This window comes from Ictalurus punctatus, chromosome 24, assembly GCF_001660625.3.
Source record: "Ictalurus punctatus breed USDA103 chromosome 24, Coco_2.0, whole genome shotgun sequence".
NCBI lineage: Eukaryota > Metazoa > Chordata > Actinopteri > Siluriformes > Ictaluridae > Ictalurus > Ictalurus punctatus.
In genome coordinates this window covers 991,592-1,018,529 of record NC_030439.2, presented here as the reverse complement: position 1 = coordinate 1,018,529, position 26,938 = coordinate 991,592, and the positions used below count along the sequence as shown (strand labels likewise).

The 26,938-nt window shown below is 42.9% G+C and overlaps 1 protein-coding gene across 3 annotated transcripts; it reads right to left on the bottom strand.

The window, feature by feature from the left end:
- Positions 1 to 26,758, bottom strand: nedd9 (neural precursor cell expressed, developmentally down-regulated 9). Of its 3 annotated transcripts, none has more exons than XM_017455213.2 (7): positions 26,621 to 26,758; positions 12,012 to 12,398; positions 6,803 to 6,901; positions 6,580 to 6,711; positions 2,751 to 3,779; positions 1,216 to 1,305; positions 1 to 910 (listed from the first exon to the last, which is right to left on the bottom strand). In XM_017455213.2, exons 2-7 carry the CDS (start codon positions 12,390 to 12,392, stop codon positions 356 to 358), a joined length of 2,286 nt encoding a protein of 761 aa, XP_017310702.1. In that variant the 5' UTR covers positions 12,393 to 12,398; positions 26,621 to 26,758; the 3' UTR covers positions 1 to 355. The 3 variants fall into 3 exon arrangements, with proteins under 3 accessions (XP_017310702.1, XP_017310701.1, XP_017310703.1); XM_017455212.3 differs by lacking the exon at positions 26,621 to 26,758 and adding an exon at positions 25,448 to 25,669; XM_017455214.3 differs by lacking the exons at positions 12,012 to 12,398; positions 26,621 to 26,758 and adding an exon at positions 25,448 to 25,669.
- Between the last annotated feature and the right edge of the window lie 180 nt (positions 26,759 to 26,938).

Sequence of the window (26,938 nt, the reverse complement as noted above, 5' to 3'; positions counted from 1 at the left end):
TCGTGTATTAAATGAGTCTTTTACTTTCACACACTTTCACACATGCAGCAAGAACATGTAAAGAACTGCTTTTCCAGTAGCAGGTGCCGCTTTTATCTACTGGTCAGAAGAGCAAATGTATAAGGTGCTCGTTAAAAAAGCGAAACAAACTGTTACTCTCGCTGCTTTAGAAAGTAACTTTATAGTCATGTAATCATCCCGTTCTTCTGATACAAAACAAATCGAAACGAAATGGAGCCGAATATTTACACAGGATACAGTACCATTTACAAAGCCGGCATTCGTCAATGTGCGTAATATATAATATATAATATAATATATATAATACAAAGTCTTCATTATGACACTGAACAGATCACAACACTGCCATTTGTAAGAGCTGCATTTTAAACTGCTGTGCGTGATGCGAGAGGTCCGTGACTCGGTCCACCATCTCCTGCACCGCTGGCGTGTTGGGATAATGCAGGGCCGCCATTTTGGTGGCACCCACCACTGTTTTCAGGAGCTCGCAAAGTATGTTGCTGGAGTCCATCACCCGGTTGGCCACTTCAGGCACAGTCGCCTGCCGCGACAGGGTGTCTCCGATAAATACAAGCTTATGAGCGCTGAGGATGACGAATTTGGCGTGAGCCACGAAGATCCGTGGAGGCTGGCCGGCCGCCACGCAGCTAAAGAATGCGTCCACGGCGTTCAGGAGAGTCACAAAGTGCTGCTCGCACTGCTCTCCGTAGAAGGCCAGGAGCTGTCGGTCCCGCCCACATAACTGCACTCCACTTCCAGCAGAAGACATGGAGGAGCAATCTGATGGGGAGGAGGAGGAACCTGTGGAGTGCTGATGTGAGATCCACTGTGTGATGTCGTTGTCGACAGGTTTGATCGCCTCCTGCTCCAGCTGTTTAAACTGGTTCAGCTGAGAGAGTGAGAAGAAGAGGAGAAAGTAAAGAGCTGTGAATGCTGTCCAGTCTTTGATAAGAATGAAGAGAATGAAAAGAGTGTCAAAGTGGCTTCTATAATTGATTTGAAAATTGGTTTGGCTTTAAAGTTCATTAAAGTCGCCTTTAACTGTGCACGTCTCATATTCTGTTATCAATGTTCTTTACCGAATCAGGGGAAAAAGAATCACAGCAATGTTTTCAAATATAAAACATCTCTTGCGCGATCATGAGAACGGTCTAAGATCGGCATAATACAAATTAAGGTTAATGTATTTTGTACCTGTTCCTGTGCCAGTTTGACCTTGCTCTGGTTCATGATGTTCTCCTTGTCTAAGAGCGCCTTCTGCTGTCGCTCAAATTCTTCTTTACCCTTTGAAGAAGAAAAAAAAGGTCTTATATCAGATTTGTTCCATTTCTTTTGCTGGAGGACAGTGAGAGAGAGTGAGAGTGAGAGTGGGAGTGAAAGAGAGAGTGAGTGAGAGAGAGCGAGAGAGTGAGTGAAAGAGAGTGAGAGAGTGAGTGAGTGAAAAAGAGAGTGAGTGAGTGAAAGAGTGAGAGCGAGAGTCAGTAAGTGAGTGACAGAGAGTGAGAGTGAGTGAGAGAGAAAGAGTGAGTGAGTGAAAAAGAGTGAGTGAGTGAGTGAGAGAGAGCGTGAAAGTGAATGAGAGAGAGTGAAAGTGAGTGAGAGAGTGAGTGACAGAGAGAGTGAAAGTGAGTGAATGAGAGAGAGAGTGAGTGCGAGAGAGTGAGTGAGAGAGTGAGTGAGTGAATGAGAGAGAGAGAGAGTGAGTGAGTGAGAGAGAGTGAGAGAGAGAGTGAGAGCGAGAGTGAAAGAGAGTGAGTGAGTGAATGAGAGAAAGAGTGAGTGAGAGAGAGAGTGAGTGAGAGAGTGAATGAGAGAGAGAGAGAGAGTGAGTGAGTGAGAGTGAGAGAGAGTGAGTGAGTGAATGAGAGAGAGAGAGTGAGTGAGTGAGAGAGAGTGAGAGAGAGAGTGAGAGTGAGTGAGTGAGTGAGAGTGAGTGAGTGAGTGAGTGAGTGAGTGAGTGAGTGAGTGAGGGAGAGAGAGTAAGTGAGAGAGAGTGAGTGAGTGAGTGAGAGTGAGTGAGTGAGTGAGTGAGTGAGGGAGAGAGAGTAAGTGAGAGAGAGTGAGAGCTTGAGTGAAAGAGAGAGTGAGTGAGTGAGAAAGAGACAGAGTGAGTGAGAGAGAGTGAGAGAGAGAGTGAGTGAGTGAGTGAGTGAGTGAGTGAGTGAGTGAGTGAGTGAGTGAGTGAGAGTGAGAGAGTGAGTGAGTGAGTGAGTGAGTGCTGCAACGGCAGCAAAGCTTACTATAAGAAACATCTGGTTACGTCTTCCAGACGTAGCTTGAGAGAGAGAGTGAGTGAGTGAATGAGTGAGTGAGTGAGTGAGTGTGAGTGAGTGAGTGAGTGAGTGAGTGAGTGTGAGTGAGTGAGTGAGTGAGTGAGTGAGTGAGGGAGTGAGGGAGAGAGAGTAAGTGAGAGAGAGTGAAAGCTTGAGTGAAAGAGAGAGTGAGAGAGAGTGAGTGAGTGAATGAGTGAGTGAGTGAGTGAGTGTGAGTGAGTGAGAGAGAGTGAGAGAGAGAGTGAGTGAGTGAGTGAGTGAGTGAGTGAGTGAGTGTGAGTGAGTGAGTGAGTGAGTGAGTGAGTGAGGGAGTGAGGGAGAGAGAGTAAGTGAGAGAGAGTGAAAGCTTGAGTGAAAGAGAGAGTGAGAGAGAGTGAGTGAGTGAGTGAGTGCTGCAACGGCAGCAAAGCTTACTATAAGAAACATCTGGTTACGTCTTCTGCTGTTGTCGCTCACCTGCAAATGGACGTAATCATAATCCTCCATCCAGCTTTTGACGCACTGTTCGCTGTCCTGAACCACGGGGAATGGTTTGGTTTGGCCGCTGTAGCTTTCCTCTTCTATTGGGTTGCAAGTAAAAGGGTGAACGACACCCTCTATAGGTGCCCTGCGGAATAGAAGCTCTGCATTGCCCCGTACCGTGGACACCAACTGCTTGGCATCATCAGGAAGAGCTTGTGCTACCATAACAAAGCGGTCCAGTTCATCACTTTTACTCTGCTGCTTGCCAGTCGCAAGTGCCCAGCTACTGTTTTCCAGGCTCTGCTGCAGGATCTGCTGCGAGTCCTCCAGCCTTTGCAGCTGCTTTCTCAGTTTCGAGTGCAACGCTGGGTCCGACAGTGTGGTGGAATTTACGGCAGCACCTTTACCGAAAGCAAGGAAATCAGCAAGCGTGCTACGAACACGCTCCATAGTGGAGCGCACTTCATTAGCATAGCGCTCCATGAAGCCATAAGTTCTCCAGCTGGATGAGGAGGCCAGCGTCTGGAGAGAGGTGAGAGAGGTCTCCAGGCCTTGCTGCAGATGGCTGAGCTTCTGTAAGGCAGAATCTAGGTCCAGCATGAGACGGCCCTCTGCTGGAGAACTAGCTGAAGATGAAGAAGTGGACATGCTACTCCCTGTGCTGGAAAACGATAAGCGGTTCATGCCTTCAGTCACGTCAGCCACCGAACGAGAATCCGCGGGTGGGACATCGTAGATGCCCTTGTTGCGATCGCGTTCCTTGCACTGCATTTGCTGCTGAATCCCACGTGGGACGTCGTATAAGTCGTGGGATGCTCCAGAATTAAGCTGGCTTGCTGGAATGTCATAGACGGAGGTGCTGCAGTTAGCTGGAGGGAAGTCATAGTTTGACTGTGTGGATTTAGGCAGGGACGTAGGTGGAACATCGTATACACCCTCTGGCTTCTTTTTGTGAGGCTGGGGAAAGTCATAATTGCCCTCCTCTTGATCCAAGTTGCTTTTAGCCTGTGGTACAGAATAAACCTGTGGGCAAGGGAACAACATGAAGTCCACCATTAATGAATCAACAACAAGCAGAGAAAAGACATGGACACAGTATCTCCTTAGTATCTAAAATTATTTGATGACTGTTGTTTATCTACATTCCAGAATTTTATGAGGGTACACCTGCGGATGATTAATGAAGGAGTGTTTTTCAGGGAGCATCTGGGGTAAGAAAGTGAAGAGACTGGATCAATACAGAGCTGAACTGCACCAGAGCAGAACACGTATGTGTGTGTTTGTGCTTTCCCATTTATGCTTGATCTGGCAAGTGAGTACTGAAAAGTGCTCAGGCTAAACACTGTGGGGACCTTGTGGTGCTGGAGCAGTTTGTCACCCAACTGCCTGAAGGAACAGTAGAGTGGGTCCAGTGCTACTGGCCGGTGAAGATAGAGGATTCGGTCCAGCTGGTGCAGGACCACCTGGTGGAGTATCCAAGGGCAGGTAGCACTTCCCTCTCTTCCTGTTCCTCCATCTCTTCCCACACAGGTCAGACCCCCAGAGAGTGTAGGCGTAAGGCCTGGCCAGGTGTATTAAGGGGAGTCCAGGCATTTCTATGACCAGTACCACATGATGGAGGCAGAAGCTCCCTGACAAGGGGATACATCTTACGTATTCAGGCTGTAATCAAACCTCATGCCACCAAAACTTGATTCAAGGAGGTGAACTGAACAGAGTTCACAGGGAGAAGGTGAGATGTATGCAAGGACACATTCATTAATGTCCACTAAATTTCTGGGGCCAAAAGCATAGCGTGGATTTGCCCTCACCTTACCGATTTCCCTGCGGAGCAATTGTGACAAGACACTCTGAAACAAGCCTTCAACCAAGTGAGAGTAATCGATGCTCGGTTCGGTCAGCCAGGGGACACACTAACCCACCCATATTTGTTCATTATCAAAGAAATGCTGTACTGAGTGATGTAGGACAGTCAAACAAAGAAGGAAAACACCTGGTGCTTTCATTATCTAATGGCCGGGCATTTAGGACAGGATAAGACACGAAACTGTTTAAAGGCCCATTTCTATTGGCAGGGTATTCGTGGCAGTGTATGCAGGTGATATGTGTCATGACATTGGTGTCTTATATGTCGTCTGAGGAAAATCTGGATTAGCGGCCTTCACAGAGTAAAAAAGTAATTCAATACGTTCTTGACCTGAGAGCCAAATTCCACACATTGGGTGAATTAACAGGAGAATTTTCTACAGCATAGGAATGTCAATCCTGGCTCTATGTTCGGGGCACTGGGTTTGCGTTTCAAGTGCTCGTTTTACTACCCATGTTAAGTTCCAAATTACTTGCAAAGTGGCAATGCCCCTTTGAGATCACACAGTAAGTAGGGGAAGTCGACTAAGAGGTCAGGGGCTCCTAAACCTCCTAAAACCAACGAAAGATGTCTGTCCCTGTATATGTCTGTCCTTGCATTTGACAGTGCACCACCTAGAGACTACCCCAGGGGACTAGACCAAAATGCAGGTGAGGCACTTTCTGCAGCTGGCTATTATTGCAGGTTTGCACCCGAGTATTCAGACGCCACCAACCCTCTGACTGACCTCACTAAAAGCGAGTGCTAGATCAGGTCAATGTACAAACGTGCTTTTACTCAGGGGGAATGCTGCACCTCGTAGTGGCCCACGGTTGCATTCTCCTGACTTCTCTCTCTCTCTCTCTCTCTTTTGTATGATGCATTGGAAGTGCCAGGTGGTGGAGGAGGAGCACCCAATGTTGTATATCAGCCCTAATCTCTCGGTGCAGTAGACCAGATAGAGCACAACAGAGATGTGCCTGGCCTATCTGTTGGACCACAACAGATCAGACCACAGCCCATTCCAGTGGCTCCACTGCATTAGGGAAGTCAACACACAGATCACCTGTTGGGATCTGGCACTCCAGCCATTCAAGTTTGAGGTGTATTACAGTCTAGGGACTGTGGCAGAAATTGGGAGGGAGTCAGCTACAGGCCGGATGGCTCCCCAGGCTTGAGTCAGGCAGTGGGAGTGTGTGGTTGCAGGGATATGGTCAAGTGAAATTTGCGAACCGGGGAACACCTATAGTTGAAGTAGCGTTTTTTGTATGTCAGTGAGTGTCTGGGGAAAGACCGGGCAGACAAGGCACTGACACCAGAGCAGAAAACACGTTGATGTCCTCATTTCCCTTCATTATCCTCCAGGGTGTCACAGCCTGATTTGAGCATGAAGGACAGGGTTTTAATACACATGTCCATACCATGAGGACATGCATTGGGAAATAACAGGAGCAAAAGCTCTAAGCGATTTCAGCCAGGCTTGAAAACTGCCTAGTAGAGCGAGCCAAGCCTCCACAAACCTTTCATTAAATGGGTCACAAATAAGAGGTTCCCAGCATACCTTAATTTACTGCAAACAAACTCGCGGCACTGGGCTGCGCTGTACTCTCGAGAGCACCGAGGTGTAAGAAAGCCGCTATTCGAGTCTTTTTAACGTCTCTCTCGCTGTAGCACACAGGGTCTGACTACGTCACCGCTGGCAGGCAAGGCTTTCATTTAACAACCAAGGGGAACTAATAAAAAGTACATTATTTATTTTCTCCTACTGTTGGCTCTGTAATTTAGGAAAAAGTCATAAACTCATTCTCATTACAGAAACAGAGAAGAAAGAAATCATACTGCTGAGATTATGATGCCAGAGAGAATTCATCGACTTTTTAAATACTTTTCTACAGAGTCGATTTTAAACGGAGAACGTTTGAAACCTTTAAAACATTGTCCGTTACAGAATACAGGGCTCACTTGATTACAACCTACCCCTTGCGATGGTGGTGGTATGTCATACACTCCCTGATTCCTTGTGTCCTGTGTCGGAGGAATGTCATAAAGACCCTGGGCTCGAGGACTTCCCAGCTTTCCTTTTTTTTTCCCAGCTGGGATGTCATACACCTGTAAAGGCAAGTCAGAAACACAGTACTGATCATCAGTGTAGGCGCTCACGTCATTCTGTAGATCAGCGGGAGATCTGAAAGACACTTACCCCTTGAGTTCGCATGGGAGGCACATCATAGAGGTCTTGGGAGTTGCTGGGTGCAGGGTTATAAGTGTACGTCTGTCCAACTCGTGTCGGGGTGGTCACCTTCACAACACATGGAGAAGAAACAACGTCGAAAGTTTAATTTCGAATTTGTTTTGGAACATTATGTTTTATTATTATTATTCAATATCTACAATGAAGCTAATAGAAAAGATATCCCTAATCTCCCTGCACTCCACCCCTCACCTCAGGTGGAAGCCTGTAAGCTCCCATCGCAGCCAGATCATCCTCGTGTTAGCAAAAATCATGGGGGTCACGCTAAATTTAAATGGCCTCACTTGTAGTTTTTTTGCTAATCAAAACTTTGTTTCATATCTTTAATCAATTAATTTGTTTGTCAAAGTTCAATTTTTAATTTCTAATGGCAATTTGCTCTTTTATCGTCTTTGACCATAATTTCATTAACCGCTGGCCTGTGGGTTCTGGTGCTCATGTGACCGTATCACTGGCTAACTCAACACAGCATTCCAGCTTCGTCCACACAGACAGGAGTGACAGGACTGCATCTTCAGTATGGGAGTGTAATGAGAAAGGAACTCTGAGAGCAGGGTGATGGGTGATTACTCTGAGACCTAGGAATTCTATACCTTCTTCCTGATGCAAGTACTGTAACGTGTTTATTTACAATCTGACTGATATCTGGTTTCCTCCTCTGGTTGGTTGCTCAATCAGACAGACGGAGGAATGTTTGGAATGCCCTCACTCCGTGTCTTTCCACTGACGTGCCACATGCCACTGTTACCGTCCTGGAACACTTTTAAGTTCATTTAAAGGACTCGAAAATATGAAGCGCATGTACTATAGGACTGTCACGGCTGAGCGAGCAGGATGAATCCTAACAGGGTTATTAAGGGGGCTGAACAATGTTCATTTCCACAATCATGATGCAATGACACACAGACGAGCGTTGTTTCACACGCACATGCAGCAGCAGAGGAGACGGCATCCAGATGGTGTTAATAACCGTGAGCGTCACACACGTGCTTCAACTGTGTGTGTTTAGGTTTACATCAATAGCATGCCTACATATAAATCACCGCTGGGGAATGGTGAGGTCAACACAGACCACCAACGCCTTCCATTCCTTTCTCTGAAATCACCTTTACCTCAGTTGGCTGAAGCAGAACCAGACAAAACAACATCAGGAAACTACCTCCATGCAGACCCAAACATGACTGGATTTATCTATAGAATCAACACTCCTCCATCCTCAGATCAGAGAAGAACTGAGACACCCCATGCATTGAGATGGATTGATTAGATGTACTGAGTGGATGGATGGATGGATGTCTGGATGTACTGAGTGGATGGATGGATGGATGGATTGAGTGGATCTATGGATGGATGGATTGAGTGGATGGATGGATGGATGGATGGATGGATTGAGTGGATGGATGGATGGATTGAGTGGATGGATGGATGGATTGAGTGGATGGATGGATGGATTGAGTGGATGGATGGATGGATGTACTGAGTGGATGGATGGATGGATGGATTGAGTGGATGGATGGATGGATGGATTGAGTGGATGGATGGATGGATGGATGGATGGATTGAGTGGATGGATGGTACATGAGTTATTGAGTACATGAGTTGCAGACCTGTATTTTGAACAAACTGCAAATGAAAGCATTTACTTTCATCTAACCCCTCCTCTCTCTCCCTCTCTTCCCCCTCCCCTCTCTTCCCCCTCCCCCCTCCCCTCGCTTCCCCCTCCCCTCTCCCCCCCTCCCCTCTCCCCCCCTCCCCCTCCCCCCCTCCCTCTCCCTCTCTGTGTTGTTTCACTTTTCATCCTTTATTGGCATGATGAATAATTCTACATTTGTATTGCCAAAGCAAGTACAAATGAAGGGTAGTGCAAAAACATAAGGAAGCAAATAAAAACACAAAACAAAATAAAATAAAATATGGATAAATTAAAGTAAACAAAATACATACATAAAAGACTGAAAAGAAGGATAACATGAATATAAAAGTGAATGTATTAATAAAGAAATACACATACTAATAAATTCTCTCATCCTCTCTCACTCTCTCTCTTTTACACACACACACACACACACACACTAATCCTTCTCTCACACTGAAGTTCCACTGTTTACTCTCTCTTAGCACCTCTCTGCCATTTGAATCTGTTAATCATCAGGGTGTGTACATGTTGCCCCGGCTGACTGTTGCCCCGGGGTGATTACGGAGCCGGCTGAGAGGACAGAGTAAACATGATGCTAAACGTACCCCGGACCTGTGCTCAGGGTAAACACTGCAATGCCCAAAACGATTCAGATTTAAGAAGTTTCAGAGTCGGGTGTAAGCTTATCTCGGCTAATAACCTGATCAGTGGTTCAGTGACGTCATGAAACGCCATAAAGTGCTTACTCGCGTGACCCATGAACATAAATATCAGTATCGTTGTACCCGTTAATGATGTTTAGGAGTAAGTATAATGCACACACTCATAACCAGTGGGAGGATAGGATTACTGCTACTGCATTATGATATTATTCTGTATTATAACTATGGCTTTGGGTGAGTCCAGGGAAGGAGCGGATTCAGGAAGTGCTGCGTTCACATTTACTCTACCCTAGAGTTCAATAAAATACAATACGCCTCTCTTTCTGAGAACTCGATAGCGGTGATAACAGCAGCTTCGTCATTATAAAACACTCAGGCCAGCTATCTGTCTTTATATGAAGCTATATAGACCTTCGTTTATTACTGCGTACTTCACAGAATTAAATTCCCAAATGACCTGCGCGTAGAAATGAAGAACAGCCTTCATGGCAAACGGAACGATATCCATTTCTCGTTTAAACACGAACGAAGACGACAACCAGTTTGGCTTTGACGTGAATCTTTCGTTTTTTCTTTACATCTTGTCCAAGTGTAAACTCCGACAGATCTATGGAGAATGCATTCCTGTATCAGATCATGAGTGTGATGCGGTTCATGAAGATAATTCTCATTTTAACGGATATATATTCGGCCTCTTTATCAGAACAGACGTTGTTGTTGTGCTGCGGTTTCCGTCGGCGTGACGTTTGGATACGGCCCCAACCTCGTACCCGCTCTATTTAAAGAACGCTCGGGACAGATCAGGACTATTAATATACCAGTCCCATTAACACGCAGGCAATTAAGTGCCAAATCTTCAGAGACCTCAGATATGGTCTCAGCCATAAAACCAAAAAAAACGTGTAAAGTCCTCGTACTGTTATTTATTTCCTATTGCATGAATACAAAGAGCTTCATATGTCCGAGTAATTCGGCTTATTTAAACTATTCAGTTACCTTTATCTGAACAGGCTTGCTTTTTGTAAAAGAAACTATGTGAAAATAGTTTTTCCCCCCTCCATGTTTATAACTCTGCGCAACGAGGGCAAGTTCTACGAGCTTAGGTCCACCCACCTGGTTAGAACGTCTACCCAAACAATGATGACGCAAACGTAGCCATGTTTCCGATATTCATCACCGCAGAGGAGTCTGAGCGAAGCTGTAACACAAGTGGACTTTTATTATTGTAGTTCCTCTATGTAGTTTACGAGCTCAGAGGTGTGACGCTGACCGTTTTCCACAGAAAGGAGTGCCTATTTACAACCCATGCTTCATTACTCATAAACCTTTATCTTTGTCTTTAAGATAGCGACGTTCATATATGAGACGCCAGTCTTTGCCCTCCGTGTGCCCGGGCGGAGGAAAGTAACCAGACGTGAGCAGAACTGATAACACGTTCCTCTGATCCACGACTCATTGAGAAGACTTGCTGAGAAACACGGATTTTAAACCGATAACTTTGAACTAGGTTGTATTGTGCCTATACAATACTGTATAACGACAATGATATATATATATATATATATATATATATATATATATATATATACACATACATACACACACACATCACAGTAAGGAATAATAATGATGCGACTAGTATCAGTTTAATAAGCAATGATGGAGAACCTTCTAGAGGTCTCCATCTGAGGCTTTAACTGAAGGTACAGATGTATGCGTGTATGAGATGTCGTTATAGTCACAGCACAAAGCAGCAGGTTTAAAAGAAGAAAAAACACCACGTGGATCTGGAGGTACGCTGAGAGGGAGTTCTTTATCGTGCTGATGCAGGAATTCTGAGACAGGAAATCTTTCTCAAACCCACACCTAGGTAATACTTCTTAGATTAACTCTGGAGTTGTCAGACATTCTCAAAAACAGCACGCTTATACGCTAGCTGGTGGCACACCCTCTTACCTCATGCGTGCCATGGCTGGTAAACTGCAGTGGAAATAAGTGCTCCCCTTTAGTGGCTGCCTGAACACCACATACAGCAAAAAATAGCAATCTGGGCTTTGAAAACACATCTAGTTAAAAAAAAAAACAACAACTCTAAAACTGTCCCATTTAAAGTTTTACGGAAAACCCGAAAGACTACAATTTAATTTACAAGCACGATGTTATGTCCAACATCCACAAGAACAAAAGTGCTGGCTCTACCATAACACACAACTAGGGAGTACAGCAGAAATTACAGCCAGAGACACGGCGAGGACGCGTCGGATCGTCTCTGGGATCTCAGAAGTGAGCGAATGCTTCAGTAGAGGAATAACGGCTAGATCTGAATCCTGTGTAAAAATCTAACCAGTCTGATTTGGTCCCGGTTTTACAGACAGGCGTGTAAACGACCGTGTGTGTATTTAACAGAGAAACAGTTCTGAGAGCGACAGAGAGAGTAGAGCGTTCAGTAACTGAAACTGAAGGCGGATGCACACGCTCGCAAACGTTCTCCTTCTACTCGTTGGACTTCTTGTGGTTTTGTGCTGAGACGGAGTTGTGCTGAGATGACGATATGAGAGCTAAACATAACACGTGGGGGGGGCAGGACACGCCCAGGCTGTTTCTGCTATCCGAAGCTTAGCGCGGATTTGACCGGATACAGACTGCGTTTCGATCCCGTTTTGTTTAGGCGCGCGATCAGCCTGACAGGATGGTGTAAATATAGCGCAGTCCCTGCAGATTTACTGTCGATTCGAACTCCGCTAATCCTCTGAGGTTCTTACTGTTAAACCTTCGGTGAGAACGTCTTCAATGCCCAATTCTCAGTCACGATCACTTCACCTCATTTTACTCCATTATGATCTCCTGCTCTATTACTTACCTTGCTTGGCATTCCATCAGCTGCCAGCGCGCTCCTCTGCGGGACCTGGTACACGTCCTGGCTGGGTGGCACCTGGTAGATGCCCTGTGCTTGGGACCCCTGGGTGGGCTGGTACATGCCCTGGGGGGTTCGCGGCCTCTGTTGCTGGTGGGCCAGATGTGGTGATAATGAGGGTGTGGATGGTTTATTACCCTCGAACACGGGCGTGATGAGGAGCTTGAGGCGGTTCCCTGGGGCGATGCCCTGGCGCCCGTGCAGTGAGCAGAGCCACCAGCCTTCCAGGCCGCCCGTGTTCTGCTCGATCACCGTCAGGATGTCGCCTTTACGGAACGACAGCTCCTCTGGCGACTCGGGCACATTGTCGTACAGTGCCTTCGCCATCTGGTTCTGCCGGGGCAAGAAGAAACGGAACGGACTTTAGGTATAATCAGCATTCACTACCATGTTATAACAACTAACTATTAAAATGTTATAACTAACTATTAAAACGGGACACTTGGTTCAAGTGTAAAAACAAACTGAACTGGATCACTGAAAGAAAAACAACCCTAAACAAATGTCTCCGTGGTGTAGCGAGAATATTTCTCCCAAGGCCGTCACAACAAAAACATTTTCTCTCTTAACTAATCCCGACCGCTAAGCTACTTCCTTGTATCTCCCTGCAATTTGCACAACAAACATATTCACAACAGACCCATTTAACACCCCGAGCATTCCTGATGCGTAAACAGCTCCATGAAAAACAACGTCCTTTAATAAACAATGTTCGTGAGGAAACTAAACCTCTTTGTGAGTGAAGGCTTGGTTCCCACGTGAACTTCCCTGCCCGGGCTTCGTTATCTCGGATCAGATATGTGGCCATTGTGTCACGCGAAACCACTTCGCGTAACAACCGCCTGCTCAGAAAGACGTCCGTGAGCCTCGGTGTGACCCTACGGGGTCAACACCAACCAGCAGGCGTGATAATGTCCGTGTGGCTCACACAGCTAGATAAACCCAGACAGTACATGCTCATTTCCTTTACACTTCTGATGTCAAGAGAAGCTCAACCTTGACCCCTGAAAAGAAAATATGCATGGAAGTGCAGCGATGTTTAACTCTCACCGCTTTCATGCTTTTGGGAAGTTCATGACTCACGTGCTTCTAAATAAAGAAGACTTTTTTTTTGCGGTTCTCGCATATCCACGCTGAACTCCATAGAAACGCCGCTGACTACTGCACTTCTCACTGGGTGGTTTAACTCAGGCCCCAATAAACATGTGAGGGGTAATGAAGACGTCATTGGGAATATGAGCTTAAAAAAAAAAACACCCCAAGCCGACGCCCCAAATTCGTTCCCTCAGACACCTGCTCGGAAAATAGACCTCAGTGAAAACACCAACATCATGGTTTTCTTGTGAAATGATGCAGAGTGAGAATGATCTGGCATGGTCTCACTCCGGAGGGGAGGGAGGGTGAGACAGCACGTTCACATGCCCTCATTTCACACGAGTAAATATAGAAAATAATTATAGTAACGACGCTAATCAAGACCTGGTGGCTCGATGTACTCTGCGTGTGAAGTGTACCGTGAGGAAGCAAAGGACCGTTCTGTTTCTTTTGGAGTCGACCACTTTAATGGTCTGCACTTATATAGCGCTTTTATCCAAAGCGCTTTACACTGTGTCTCATTCACACATTCTCACACACACACACACACACACACACACACACTCACACACCAGTGGTAGCAGAGCTGCCATGCAAGGCGCCAAATTGCCATCGGGAGCAACTTGGGGTTCAGTGTCTTGCCCAAGGACACTTCGGCATGTGGAGTCACGTGGGCCGGGAATCGAACCGCCAACCCTACGATTAGCGGACGACCCGCTCTACCACCTGATCCACAGCCGACTTTAAACTCATAACAACTCACTGAGACTTCGTGACTGGTTTCCATCTTTCATCATAAGGTTCTTGAGTTGAGCTATATGGTACTTTGGAGATTAAATACGTTCTTTATGGTTCATTATATATATATATATATATATATATATATATATATATATATATATATATATATATATATATATATATATATATGGTTCTTCATTGTTTAACAGGTTAAAGTGAACCCTACAAGGTTCTTTGTGGGACTGGTGATGACGACTCCACCCATTTCCTGTGCCGGGTGAACCGATCTCCGCCCCCACACTTATCATCAACATCCTCATGTTGTGTAAAATCCCCCTTCACCTGTAAAGCTGTCTGCACGACACAGTGAGTGTGGCGAGCCACAGGCCGAGACCACACCACTCAGTTTCAGCAGATAAGCTGCGAGGCTTCAGCCCCGGTGACACTGACGCCTCGACCACAAAGTTTCAAAATGATTCGAAATGCTGTCTTATGACCAGCACGGTGGAGAGCAGGCGGAGAGTTCTCATTTCCTGAGCACAAGAAAGACTCAAGATGTGTGAGTCAGGGTGTAAAAGGCATAACTGAAGCGCTACAGGTTCTGATGATTATAGCTTGTCTTTGGGTCATTACTTTTCTCTTTCTCGAGAGAAAGATTCTGAAGAACCAAGCAGATGAAAAGTTCAGCGTCAGTACTTTATAAACATCCTGTGGAGCCAGCTGCTCAGCAGACCCACGATGTGCTTCTATCGTGCGGTACGTTAGCCACGTGCTGTTTGTGCTGAAAGGGTATAAATATTGAGGAGTGTCCGTGGCCAGATTTGAAGATTCTTCATGATTATTTGAGATACAGCCTAATCCTTCAGCATTCAGGTCGTGTTCTCTCGAACTAGCTTTGACGAGAAATATCAAATCGTCCCGTCTTAATCCAGCGCTCATGTGGCGTAGCAGCAGGGTTTGTGTGACTCGAACAGTCTAGTCATCATCTCCGCATGCTCCTGACCCTGACCCTGACAGAAACAACCACACAAGGGGCGAATGACTCGAATCAGCTTACAAAGTACCCGACTTCCTCATGCGTGGAGGATTCAGTCAGATACCGGAAGCCACGTATTACACTGCTTCTGATATAAAATATGTGTACACACACACACACACACACACACACACACACACACACACACACACACACGGGTGTGTCTTGTGCAGTTATTCACAGACAGTGGTCTTTAATAACAGTAACAGTAGAAGGTGAGTAAAGTCTTATACTGATGAATACCGTGTGTATTTGATGTTATTTTCATCAGCAAGAGCATCAGATCCCCTGAATATACAAACACACCAGGTCATGACCTCGGAACTCTTACGTACAAACTTCCTCGTAAAGGAGGTCTTTACACTAATGCGCGCTAATGCTGCCGTCAAGATCTTCTCGTTCAGAGGCGCTGATTACGATGTGGTGTGCGTTCAAGTCGTTTCGGCACGAGGAAAACCACTTCTGCTTGTTTGATATATTAAGAAGTTGATCTGTTTTATTTCTCTCACCGATGTGAGTGTGAGTGAATTCGTATATATATCTTCACACAACAGTTTTTCATTCTAAACTCTCCAGCATTATACTGTATAGTGCGTGTGTGTGTTTGTATGTGTGTATGCGTGTGTATGTGTGTGTGTGTGTGTGTGTGTACGTGTGTGTGCGTGTGTGTATGTGTGTGTATGTGTGTGTGTGCCTTTGACACAGGGAGAACAGCGAGGCAGATCACTGGTTTAAACCTGCTCTGTGAATAGCTGTTGTTCTCACTATGAAGAATGTGTGATGCCTGGACAGAAGTGCTCTTTATGCCCAGTGACACACACACACACACACACACACACACACACACACACACACACACACACACACACACACAATGAGGTAAGACTCTTCTTTTAGAGACAAGACCCCCACCCCCACCAGGAATGTGGGAATCAAACACGTCCAATCACTTACACTATCTCCAAACGAATGAAATAGAGCAACTAATTAGGTTCAACACCTCACAAAACACACACACACACACACACACACACACACACACACACACACACACACACACACACTGTTTGCCCACTCCCTTCCTCCTAGTTTCAATTTATTCTTTTTCTTTCCATACTCCCCCACCCGCTGTAGCCCTGAAGCCTTTGCTTTCAGAACAATATTTGCCTTCCTCTGCCTCTCTTAGCTTAGAGCGAGCCATGCAACCTGAATCCATACAGTGAGAGAGAGAGAGAGAGAGAGAGAGAGAGAGAGTAGAAAAAAAGGATCTCAGAACTTTGGTTCACCTAATCACTCTCCGTTGTGGTCGGGAAGCTATTTCTGCCACGGTTATGCAAGCCTGAAAAGAGGTGAGTGGCTGGGAATGAGTGGGAGTGATTTTGTGTGTGTGTGTGTGTGTGTGTGTGTGTGTGTGTGTGTGTTAGACAGAGGCCTCCTTCCCCCTTCTGCTGAAGGGAAGACTTGTGTCAGAACATTGTGAAGTGCAGCAGATGTCACGTTACAACAAGCAATAAAGCATAAACAGAGACTGTAAAGTGTGTGGTGGCTGTTGAACAGAGGGAGAAGCTTCTGCACAGAGCCTCTGGAAACTAAGAGTGCAAGCAGGAAGCTGCTCACAACACACCTGTGCACCTACAGAGTTTGAACTGCAGCTGACCTCTGTGGAGTTTCTGTGGAGTTCACCACCAGCCTTTACCCCATGTCAGTGTCAGGATGGTTATAGGCGTGTTTTCTTTGAGCGGGGTCAGACATTTATCTAACAAATCCTCCAACATGCCAGAATCTGACGGATCTTCTGTAAATACACCTCACCTGCATCCCTGCAATACTGTACACTATACTATACCATACTCCACTATACTACACTATACTATACTACATTCCACTCCACTATACTACACTATACTATACTATACTACACTATACTATACTAAATTCCACTCCACTATACTACACTATACTATACTACATTCCACTCCACTATACTACACTATACTACGCTCCACTATACTACACTACACTATACTATACTACATTCCACTCCACTATACTATACTACACTCCACTATACTACACTATACTACATTCCACTCCACTATACTACACTATACTATACTACACTCCACTATACTATACTACACTACATTCCACTCCACTATATTACACTATACTACACTACACTATACTACATTACATTCCACTCCACTATATTACACTATACTACACTACACTATACTACACTATACTACATTACATTCCACTCCACTATATTACACTATACTACACTACACTATACTACATTACATTCCACTCCACTATATTACACTATACTACACTACACTATACTACATTACATTCCACTCCACTATATTACACTATACTACACTACACTCCACTATATTACACTACACTATACTACACTACACTATACTACATTACACTCCACTATATTACACTATACTACATTACATTCCACTCCACTATATTACACTATACTACACTACACTCCACTATATTACACTACACTACACTATACTACACTATACTACACTACACTATACTACATTACACTCCACTATATTACACTATACTACACTACACTATACTACATTACACTCCACTATATTACACTATACTACACTATACTATACTACATTACACTCCACTATATTACACTATACTACACTACACTATACTACATTACACTCCACTATATTACACTACACTACACTATACTACACTACATTCCACTCCACTATATTACACTATACTACACTACACTATACTACATTACACTCCACTATATTACACTATACTACACTACACTATACTACATTACACTCCACTATATTACACTATACTACACTATACTATACTACATTACACTCCACTATATTACACTATACTACACTACACTATACTACATTACACTCCACTATATTACACTACACTACACTATACTACACTACATTCCACTCCACTATATTACACTATACTACACTACACTATACTACATTACACTCCACTATATTACACTACACTACACTATACTACACTACATTCCACTCCACTATATTACACTATACTACACTACACTATACTACATTCCACTCCACTATATTACACTATACTACACTATACTACACTACATTCCACTCCACTATATTACACTATACTACATTACACTCCACTATATTACACTATACTACACTATACTACACTACACTATACTACATTACACTCCACTATATTACACTATACTACACTACACTATACTACATTACACTCCACTATATTACACTATACTACACTATACTATACTACACTACACTATACTACACTATACTACATTCCACTCAACTATATTACACTATACTACACTACACTATACTACATTACACTCCACTATATTGCACTATACTACACTACACTCCACTATATTACACTATACTACACTACACTCCACTATATTACACTATACTACACTACACTATACTACACTACACTACACTATACTACACTATACTACACTACATTCCACTCCACTATATTACACTATACTACACTACACTATACTACACTACATTCCACTCCACTATATTACACTATACTACACTACACTATACTACACTATACTACACTACATTCCACTCCACTATATTACACTATACTACACTACACTATACTACATTACACTCCACTATATTACACTATACTACACTACACTATACTACATTACACTCCACTATATTACACTATACTACACTATACTATACTACACTACACTATACTACACTATACTACATTCCACTCAACTATATTACACTATACTACACTACACTATACTACATTACACTCCACTATATTGCACTATACTACACTACACTCCACTATATTACACTATACTACACTACACTCCACTATATTACACTATACTACACTACACTATACTACACTACACTATACTACACTATACTACACTACATTCCACTCCACTATATTACACTATACTACACTACACTATACTACACTACATTCCACTCCACTATATTACACTATACTACACTACACTATACTACACTATACTACACTACATTCCACTCCACTATATTACACTATACTACACTACACTATACTACATTACACTCCACTATATTACACTATACTACACTACACTATACTACATTACACTCCACTATATTACACTATACTACACTACACTATACTACATTACACTCCACTATATTACACTATACTACACTATACTACACTACATTCCACTCCACTATATTACACTATACTACACTACACTATACTACATTACACTCCACTATATTACACTATACTACACTCCACTCCACTATATTACACTATACTACACTACACTACACTATACTACACTACATTCCACTCCACTATATTACACTATACTACACTACACTATACTACACTACATTCCACTCCACTATATTACACTATACTACACTACACTATACTACACTATACTACACTACATTCCACTCCACTATATTACACTATACTACACTACACTATACTACATTACACTCCACTATATTACACTATACTACACTATACTACACTACATTCCACTCCACTATATTACACTATACTACACTACACTATACTACATTCCACTCCAATATATTACACTATACTACACTACACTCCACTATATTACACTATACTACACTATACTACACTACATTCCACTCCACTATATTACACTATACTACACTACACTACATTACACTCCACTATATTACACTATACTACACTACATTCCACTCCACTATATTACACTATACTACACTATACTACACTACATTCCACTCCACTATATTACACTATACTACACTACACTACATTACACTCCACTATATTACACTATACTACACTATACTACACTACATTCCACTCCACTATATTGCACTATACTACATTACACTCCACTATATTACACTATACTACACTACACTACACTACACTACATTCCACTCCACTATATTACACTATACTACACTACACTATACTACACTACACTATATTACACTATACTACACTACACTATACCATACTACACTACATTCCACTCCACTATATTACACTATACTACACTACACTATACTACACTATATTACACTATATTACACTATACTATACTACACTACATTCCACTAAACTATATTACACTATATTACACTATACTACACTACAATATACTATACAGCACTATACTACACTACACTATACTGCACTATACTACATTCCACTACACTAGATTACACTATACTACACTCAACTATACTATATTACACTACACTACACTACAGTATACTATACTACACTCCACTATAATACACTATACTACACTACACTATACTACACTACACTATACTACACTACATTCCACTCCACTACATTACACTATACTACACTACACTATACTGCACTTTACTATACTACACTATACTATGTTACACTATACTACACTACACTATATTACACTATACTACACTACAATATACTATACAGCACTATACTACACTACACTATACTGCACTATACTACATTCCACTACACTAGATTACACTATACTACACTCAACTATACTATATTACACTACACTACACTATACTACAGTATACTATACTACACTCCACTATATTACACTATATTACACTACATTCCACTCCACTACATTACACTATACTACACTACACTATATTACACTATACTACACTACACTACATTCCACTCCACTATATTACACTATAGTACACTATACTATACTACACTACACTATACTACACTATACTCCATTCCACTACACTAGATTACACTATACTATACTACACTATACTACGATATACTACATTCCACTCCACTATATTACACTATACTACACTCCACTATACTACACTACACTACACTATATTACACTGTTCTCCACACTTTGTGTACATGCACTTCTATACACTGGGTTGAGAGTCGATCAGAAAGATTTTGCCTGATAAAAAGCGCTAGGAGTCTGGTCTGCAAGACGCCCTTTCTCTTGGACCCCTGGTAATAAGTTGTATGTCTCAGAAGCACTCACACATACTCACATTCCAATATTCAAATCTAACAAATAGTCCGGGCAGAAAATATGTAATGATGTGTTCCCTGGCATTGTGGAAAGCAGCCATGTGTCATGTTTTAGGAACTTCAGAGCTTCGTTCCTACTCACAGCTGGCCTGGGGTTGTAACTCATTATCAGATTCCGATGTGTGGATGTTAGCTCTAGACTACAGCGGTGTGCAATGAAGGTCATCGAGGTTAATGGCAAAGCCGTTAAAGAACTCCCTTCCCTCGTTGGGATTTGATGTTATAAAATAAATCGGGGGATGACCGGAGCTGACCTACGCATTCCATCTAACGCTGCTCATCTGAAACCTGATTTCTGATTCAGGATTCCAACTCCAAGCAAGGCTATCTGTAGCAGAGAATGCTGAATTCACGATTGAATATTGGTGCCTCGTTCATATACATCAATGTCTGGTGACTACAATACCCAGCACACATTACACAAATTCTCTGTCAAAAAGTCAAATTACTCTAAAGTGAGTGTGGACTTTCAAACTTTAATTCCTCCTCCTACATGCATCATCAGAAGGGTTTTCCCGCCAGCATCCGGGCCAGGAATTCTCACTCTATCTAACTCAGTAGATTCACACCTATGTGGAATAGTGTTGCGGTGGGTATCACTGCTGCATCACAGCTCCCAGGCTCACGGTTCGACCCTACCATGTTCTCCTCGTGTTCGCATCGCTTCCCTCTGGGTTCTCTGGTTTCCTTCCACTGTCTGAAAAACATGCAGCTCTGGATCCACCGCAACCTTGACCAGGATAAAACACCTTCTGAAGCTGGATACGATTTAACAGACCTGCCAGCTACAATTTTGACTAACGTTGAGGGCTGGAGTCATGACTGGAAGTATAAAAGCAGCATTTGGATTACATTAAGCCCAGTCCAGTCTAACAAGCAGTCCTGATAGATAGTGTATAAATACGTGAAGGGGTTAACACTGTGTTACTTTGCACAGAGTCTGAAAGAACTATTATGTGAGGTGAGGTATGTAAGCATTGGCTTTCCTAATATGGTCTGATGACACACACTCCAATCTGAAGCACATGCATCTAATAACAAATCTGAAAGACAGAGAGAGAGAGAGAGAGAGAGAGAGAGAGAGAGAGAGAGAGAAAACAAGCAGATCTGAGCTCAACTCTTCATCTCCTGCCAACTGCCCCACATTCTCCAGATAGTGTGAAGCAGACAAAAGCATTCCATTCATGAACGGCTCAGGCCTAGTACCATAGTAGGAAGTGAAGCTTCCCATACGCTCTAAAGAAAATGTAAATGGTGAGAACACTACACTTCTGAATGAAAAGGCCCTCCTCCCCACTAGCATGAAGATCCAGACCCACATTCTTCATGCTGTGTTTCCAGGCAGTAGTGTGTCCAGGTTTTTAGACTTCACATGGAAGTTACATTACTGTACAGGCCTCATGGCTTCTCCAGAGATTTCAAGGGATTTGGTCAAAACATCTACAACGCTACAAAGACCATTTAGATAGAAGTGATCAGGGGTGACAGGTCACAACCCTCGAGTCACTTTAATTCGCTCCATAATTCACATCAGGTTTGGAAATAATCCGCAGTTGTACATCGAGACTGAAAGTGAAGATATTTTACTAGCTGTACACCTCTGTAGGTGTTTACTCCACGCTGTACAGAATCTATAAGGACTTAACGATGAGCTGGTGAATAAAATATAGACCAACAAGTTGAGGTGGGCTTACTCGGGTCTTTATACAGTAGCGTGCACAAAATCCACAGCGTGTTAGTGTGGCGTTTGCTCATCACTCACACAAGCAGTGCAACACGTAAGCTCAGGATGGTGTGAAGGCAACGTGGAGATAAGTGGAGCTGTGTGTTGTAAAGTGAGGAACTGGAACTGAAATGGGGCTGATCTTATTTACAGCCTGCTGCTCCACAATGGGCCTCAGTGTAACCTCGCAGTCTGATTACTGAGCTAAGCTGAGGGACCTTACTGCACTTCACATCCATCACTGTTACAGAAAGGGAAGTCTGGCGTGAAAGACAACACAAAATAATGACAATAAACTGTGAGAGGAAGAGAAGAGGAGCTGCATGGGCTTCAGGAACACGGAAACCACTTTTACTACTAAATATAGTGTGTTTAGTGCAGGACACTGCTGCCTAACATCATCATTATTATACTGCATCTACTCCAGTTCAGTGCAGTACAATCAGTTCAGTACAATCAGTTCAGTTCAGCATAACCAGTTCAGTATAACCAGTTCAGTTCAGTATAACCGGTTCAGTTCAGTATAACCAGTTCAGTTCAGTATAACCAGTTCAGTATAACCAGTTCATTCAGTATAACCGGTTCAGTTCAGTATAATCAGTTCAGTATAACCAGTTCAGTTCAGTATAACCGGTTCAGTTCAGTATAATCAGTTCAGTATAACCAGTTCAGTTCAGTATAACCGGTTCAGTTCAGTATAATCAGTTCAGTATAACCGGTTCAGTTCAGTATAACCAGTTCAGTTCAGTATAATCAGTTCAGTATAACCAGTTCAGTTCAGTATAATCAGTTCAGTATAACCAGTTCAGTTCAGTATAACCAGTTCAGTTCTGTATAACCGGTTCAGTATAACCGGTTGAGTTCAGTATAATCAGTTCAGTTCAGTATAATCAGTTCAGTTCAGTATAACCGGTTCAGTTCAGTATAATCAGCTCAGTATAACCAGTTCAGTTCAGTATAACCGGTTCAGTTCAGTATAATCAGTTCAGTATAACCAGTTCAGTTCAGTATAATCAGTTCAGTATAACCAGTTCAGTTCAGTATAACCAGTTCAGTTCAGTATAACCGGTTCAGTTCAGTATAATCAGTTCAGTATAACCAGTTCAGTATAACCAGTTCAGTTCAGTATAATCAGTTCAGTATAACCGGTTCAGTTCAGTATAACCAGTTCAGTTCAGTATAACCGGTTCAGTTCAGTATAATCAGTTCAGTATAATCAGTTCAGTATAACCAGTTCAGTATAACCAGTTCAGTTCAGTATAATCAGTTCAGTATAACCGGTTCAGTATAACCGGTTCAGTTCAGTATAACCAGTTCAGTTCAGTATAACCAGTTAAGTTCAGTATAACCGGTTCAGTTCAGTATAACCGGTTCAGTTCAGTATAATCAGTTCAGTTCAGTATAACCGGTTCAGTTCAGTATAACCAGTTCAGTTCAGTATAACCAGTTCAGTATAACCAGTTCAGTTCAGTATAACCAGTTCAGTATAACCGGTTCAGTATAACCAGTTCAGTTCAGTATAACCAGTTCAGTATAACCGGTTCAGTTCAGTATAACCAGTTCAGTTCAGTATAACCGGTTCAGTTCAGTATAACCAGTTCAGTTCAGTATAACCAGTTCAGTATAACCAGTTCATTCAGTATAACCGGTTCAGTTCAGTATAATCAGTTCAGTATAACCGGTTCAGTTCAGTATAATCAGTTCAGTTCAGTATAATCAGTTCAGTTCAGTATAACCGGTTCAGTTCAGTATAATCAGTTCAGTATAACCAGTTCAGTTCAGTATAACCGGTTCAGTTCAGTATAATCAGTTCAGTATAACCAGTTCAGTTCAGTATAACCGGTTCAGTTCAGTATAATCAGTTCAGTATAACCGGTTCAGTTCAGTATAACCAGTTCAGTTCAGTATAATCAGTTCAGTATAACCAGTTCAGTTCAGTATAATCAGTTCAGTATAACCAGTTCAGTTCAGTATAACCAGTTCAGTTCTGTATAACCGGTTCAGTATAACCGGTTGAGTTCAGTATAATCAGTTCAGTTCAGTATAATCAGTTCAGTTCAGTATAACCGGTTCAGTTCAGTATAATCAGCTCAGTATAACCAGTTCAGTTCAGTATAACCGGTTCAGTTCAGTATAATCAGTTCAGTATAACCAGTTCAGTTCAGTATAATCAGTTCAGTATAACCAGTTCAGTTCAGTATAACCAGTTCAGTTCAGTATAACCGGTTCAGTTCAGTATAATCAGTTCAGTATAACCAGTTCAGTATAACCAGTTCAGTTCAGTATAATCAGTTCAGTATAACCGGTTCAGTATAACCGGTTCAGTTCAGTATAACCAGTTCAGTTCAGTATAACCAGTTAAGTTCAGTATAACCGGTTCAGTTCAGTATAACCGGTTCAGTTCAGTATAATCAGTTCAGTTCAGTATAACCGGTTCAGTTCAGTATAACCAGTTCAGTATAACCAGTTCAGTTCAGTATAACCAGTTCAGTATAACCGGTTCAGTATAACCAGTTCAGTTCAGTATAACCAGTTCAGTATAACCGGTTCAGTTCAGTATAACCAGTTCAGTATAACCAGTTCAGTAGTTACACAAGTAACGGTGTTTACAGAGACACTTACTTTATACTTCATTATGTATCCTGTTGTCCTGCACACCGCACTCCAAGTAGGAAAATATCCAGTAAATATAGTTGATAAAACCAACCGACGCTTAAACCCTACACGGCCATTCTTCTGCTCCTTTATAACTTTATAACTTTATAACTTCAGCCGGATTAACACCGCCGCTTCCCCTGAACACTGCACTACTGACGCGAAGGATGTTACGACCCGCTCCGCTCATTTACATATCCCCTCTCTATTGGTCCAGTCCCAGAGATCATTTACATATCCCACTCTCTATTGGTCCAGTCCTAGAGAATATTTGCATATCGCTAACTCAATTGGTCGAGATGGAAACACACACACACACAGACACACACAGACACAGACACACAGACAGACACACACAGACAGACACACACGCAGACACGCGCACACACCTTCCAGCAAACTCGAGCGCGATGACGTAAGTGAGTGAATGGGCGTGCTGCGTGTCAGCTAATTTCCATGACGGTAAGATGCCTCAATTCTGCTTAAAAAGGTTCTCTTCAGGGATTTTCGGAAATGACGACGCCAGACTTTACTCACAGACTTATTTTAACTTCACACACACACACACACACACACACACACACACACACACACACACGCACACATATATATACTACCTACTGTACTGACCCTGAGTGACAGGAGTGTCATGTCTGGCTGTGTGTCTTCTCTCTCAGGCTAATCTAATGTTCATGCTTTCACCTGCACACACTCACCTGGCCTGGGTCTGATGAGAGCCGTCATTACACCATCATGATAAACACAGATGAAGTAAAGATCCTGGGTTAATTCATTCATTTATGCATCTTCAGCCAGAAGGAACACTGGGTGCAAAAATGCAAGACACACACACACACACACACACACGCACGCACACACACACACACACACCTAGGGGCATTTGTGGTCACCTGTAGTCCACCTACAGGTTTTTGGGGTGATGGGAGGAAACCGGAGCACCCAGAGGACACATATACAGACAATAACTCAAGCTCAGGACTGAACTGATATCACATCAACATTTACACAGAGCTGAAAGTAAAAAACCAAAGTTTCTTGTCCAGAGAAGCACGCTTCACAGCTGAAGAGACTGTTCCATTACGTGCGATCCCCTTACAGTAAACGAATGACATGAATTACCTTCTGTGTTTGTCACAGCAGCAGATTTCGGTGACCTCGCCGTCCGATGATGAAATCAGCGTCGAAGAACCCCCGCAGCGTCCGTCTGACTCACGCAGGATGCAGGTGGAGAAGATCGAACAGGGTCTGGTGTAACTCAGAACTTTAAGTGTCACTTCCTTCTGAAAACATCACGTTACCGGCGACTGAATGTGAAGTTCAGTAAAATAAATATTATTTTACTCTTTCTTTTTGTCCTTATAAAAGAAAAGCTACCACTGAAATGTTCGGATGAACCTGCTCACAGACTGATTGTAGTAACGAGGTAGCTCTTCAGTA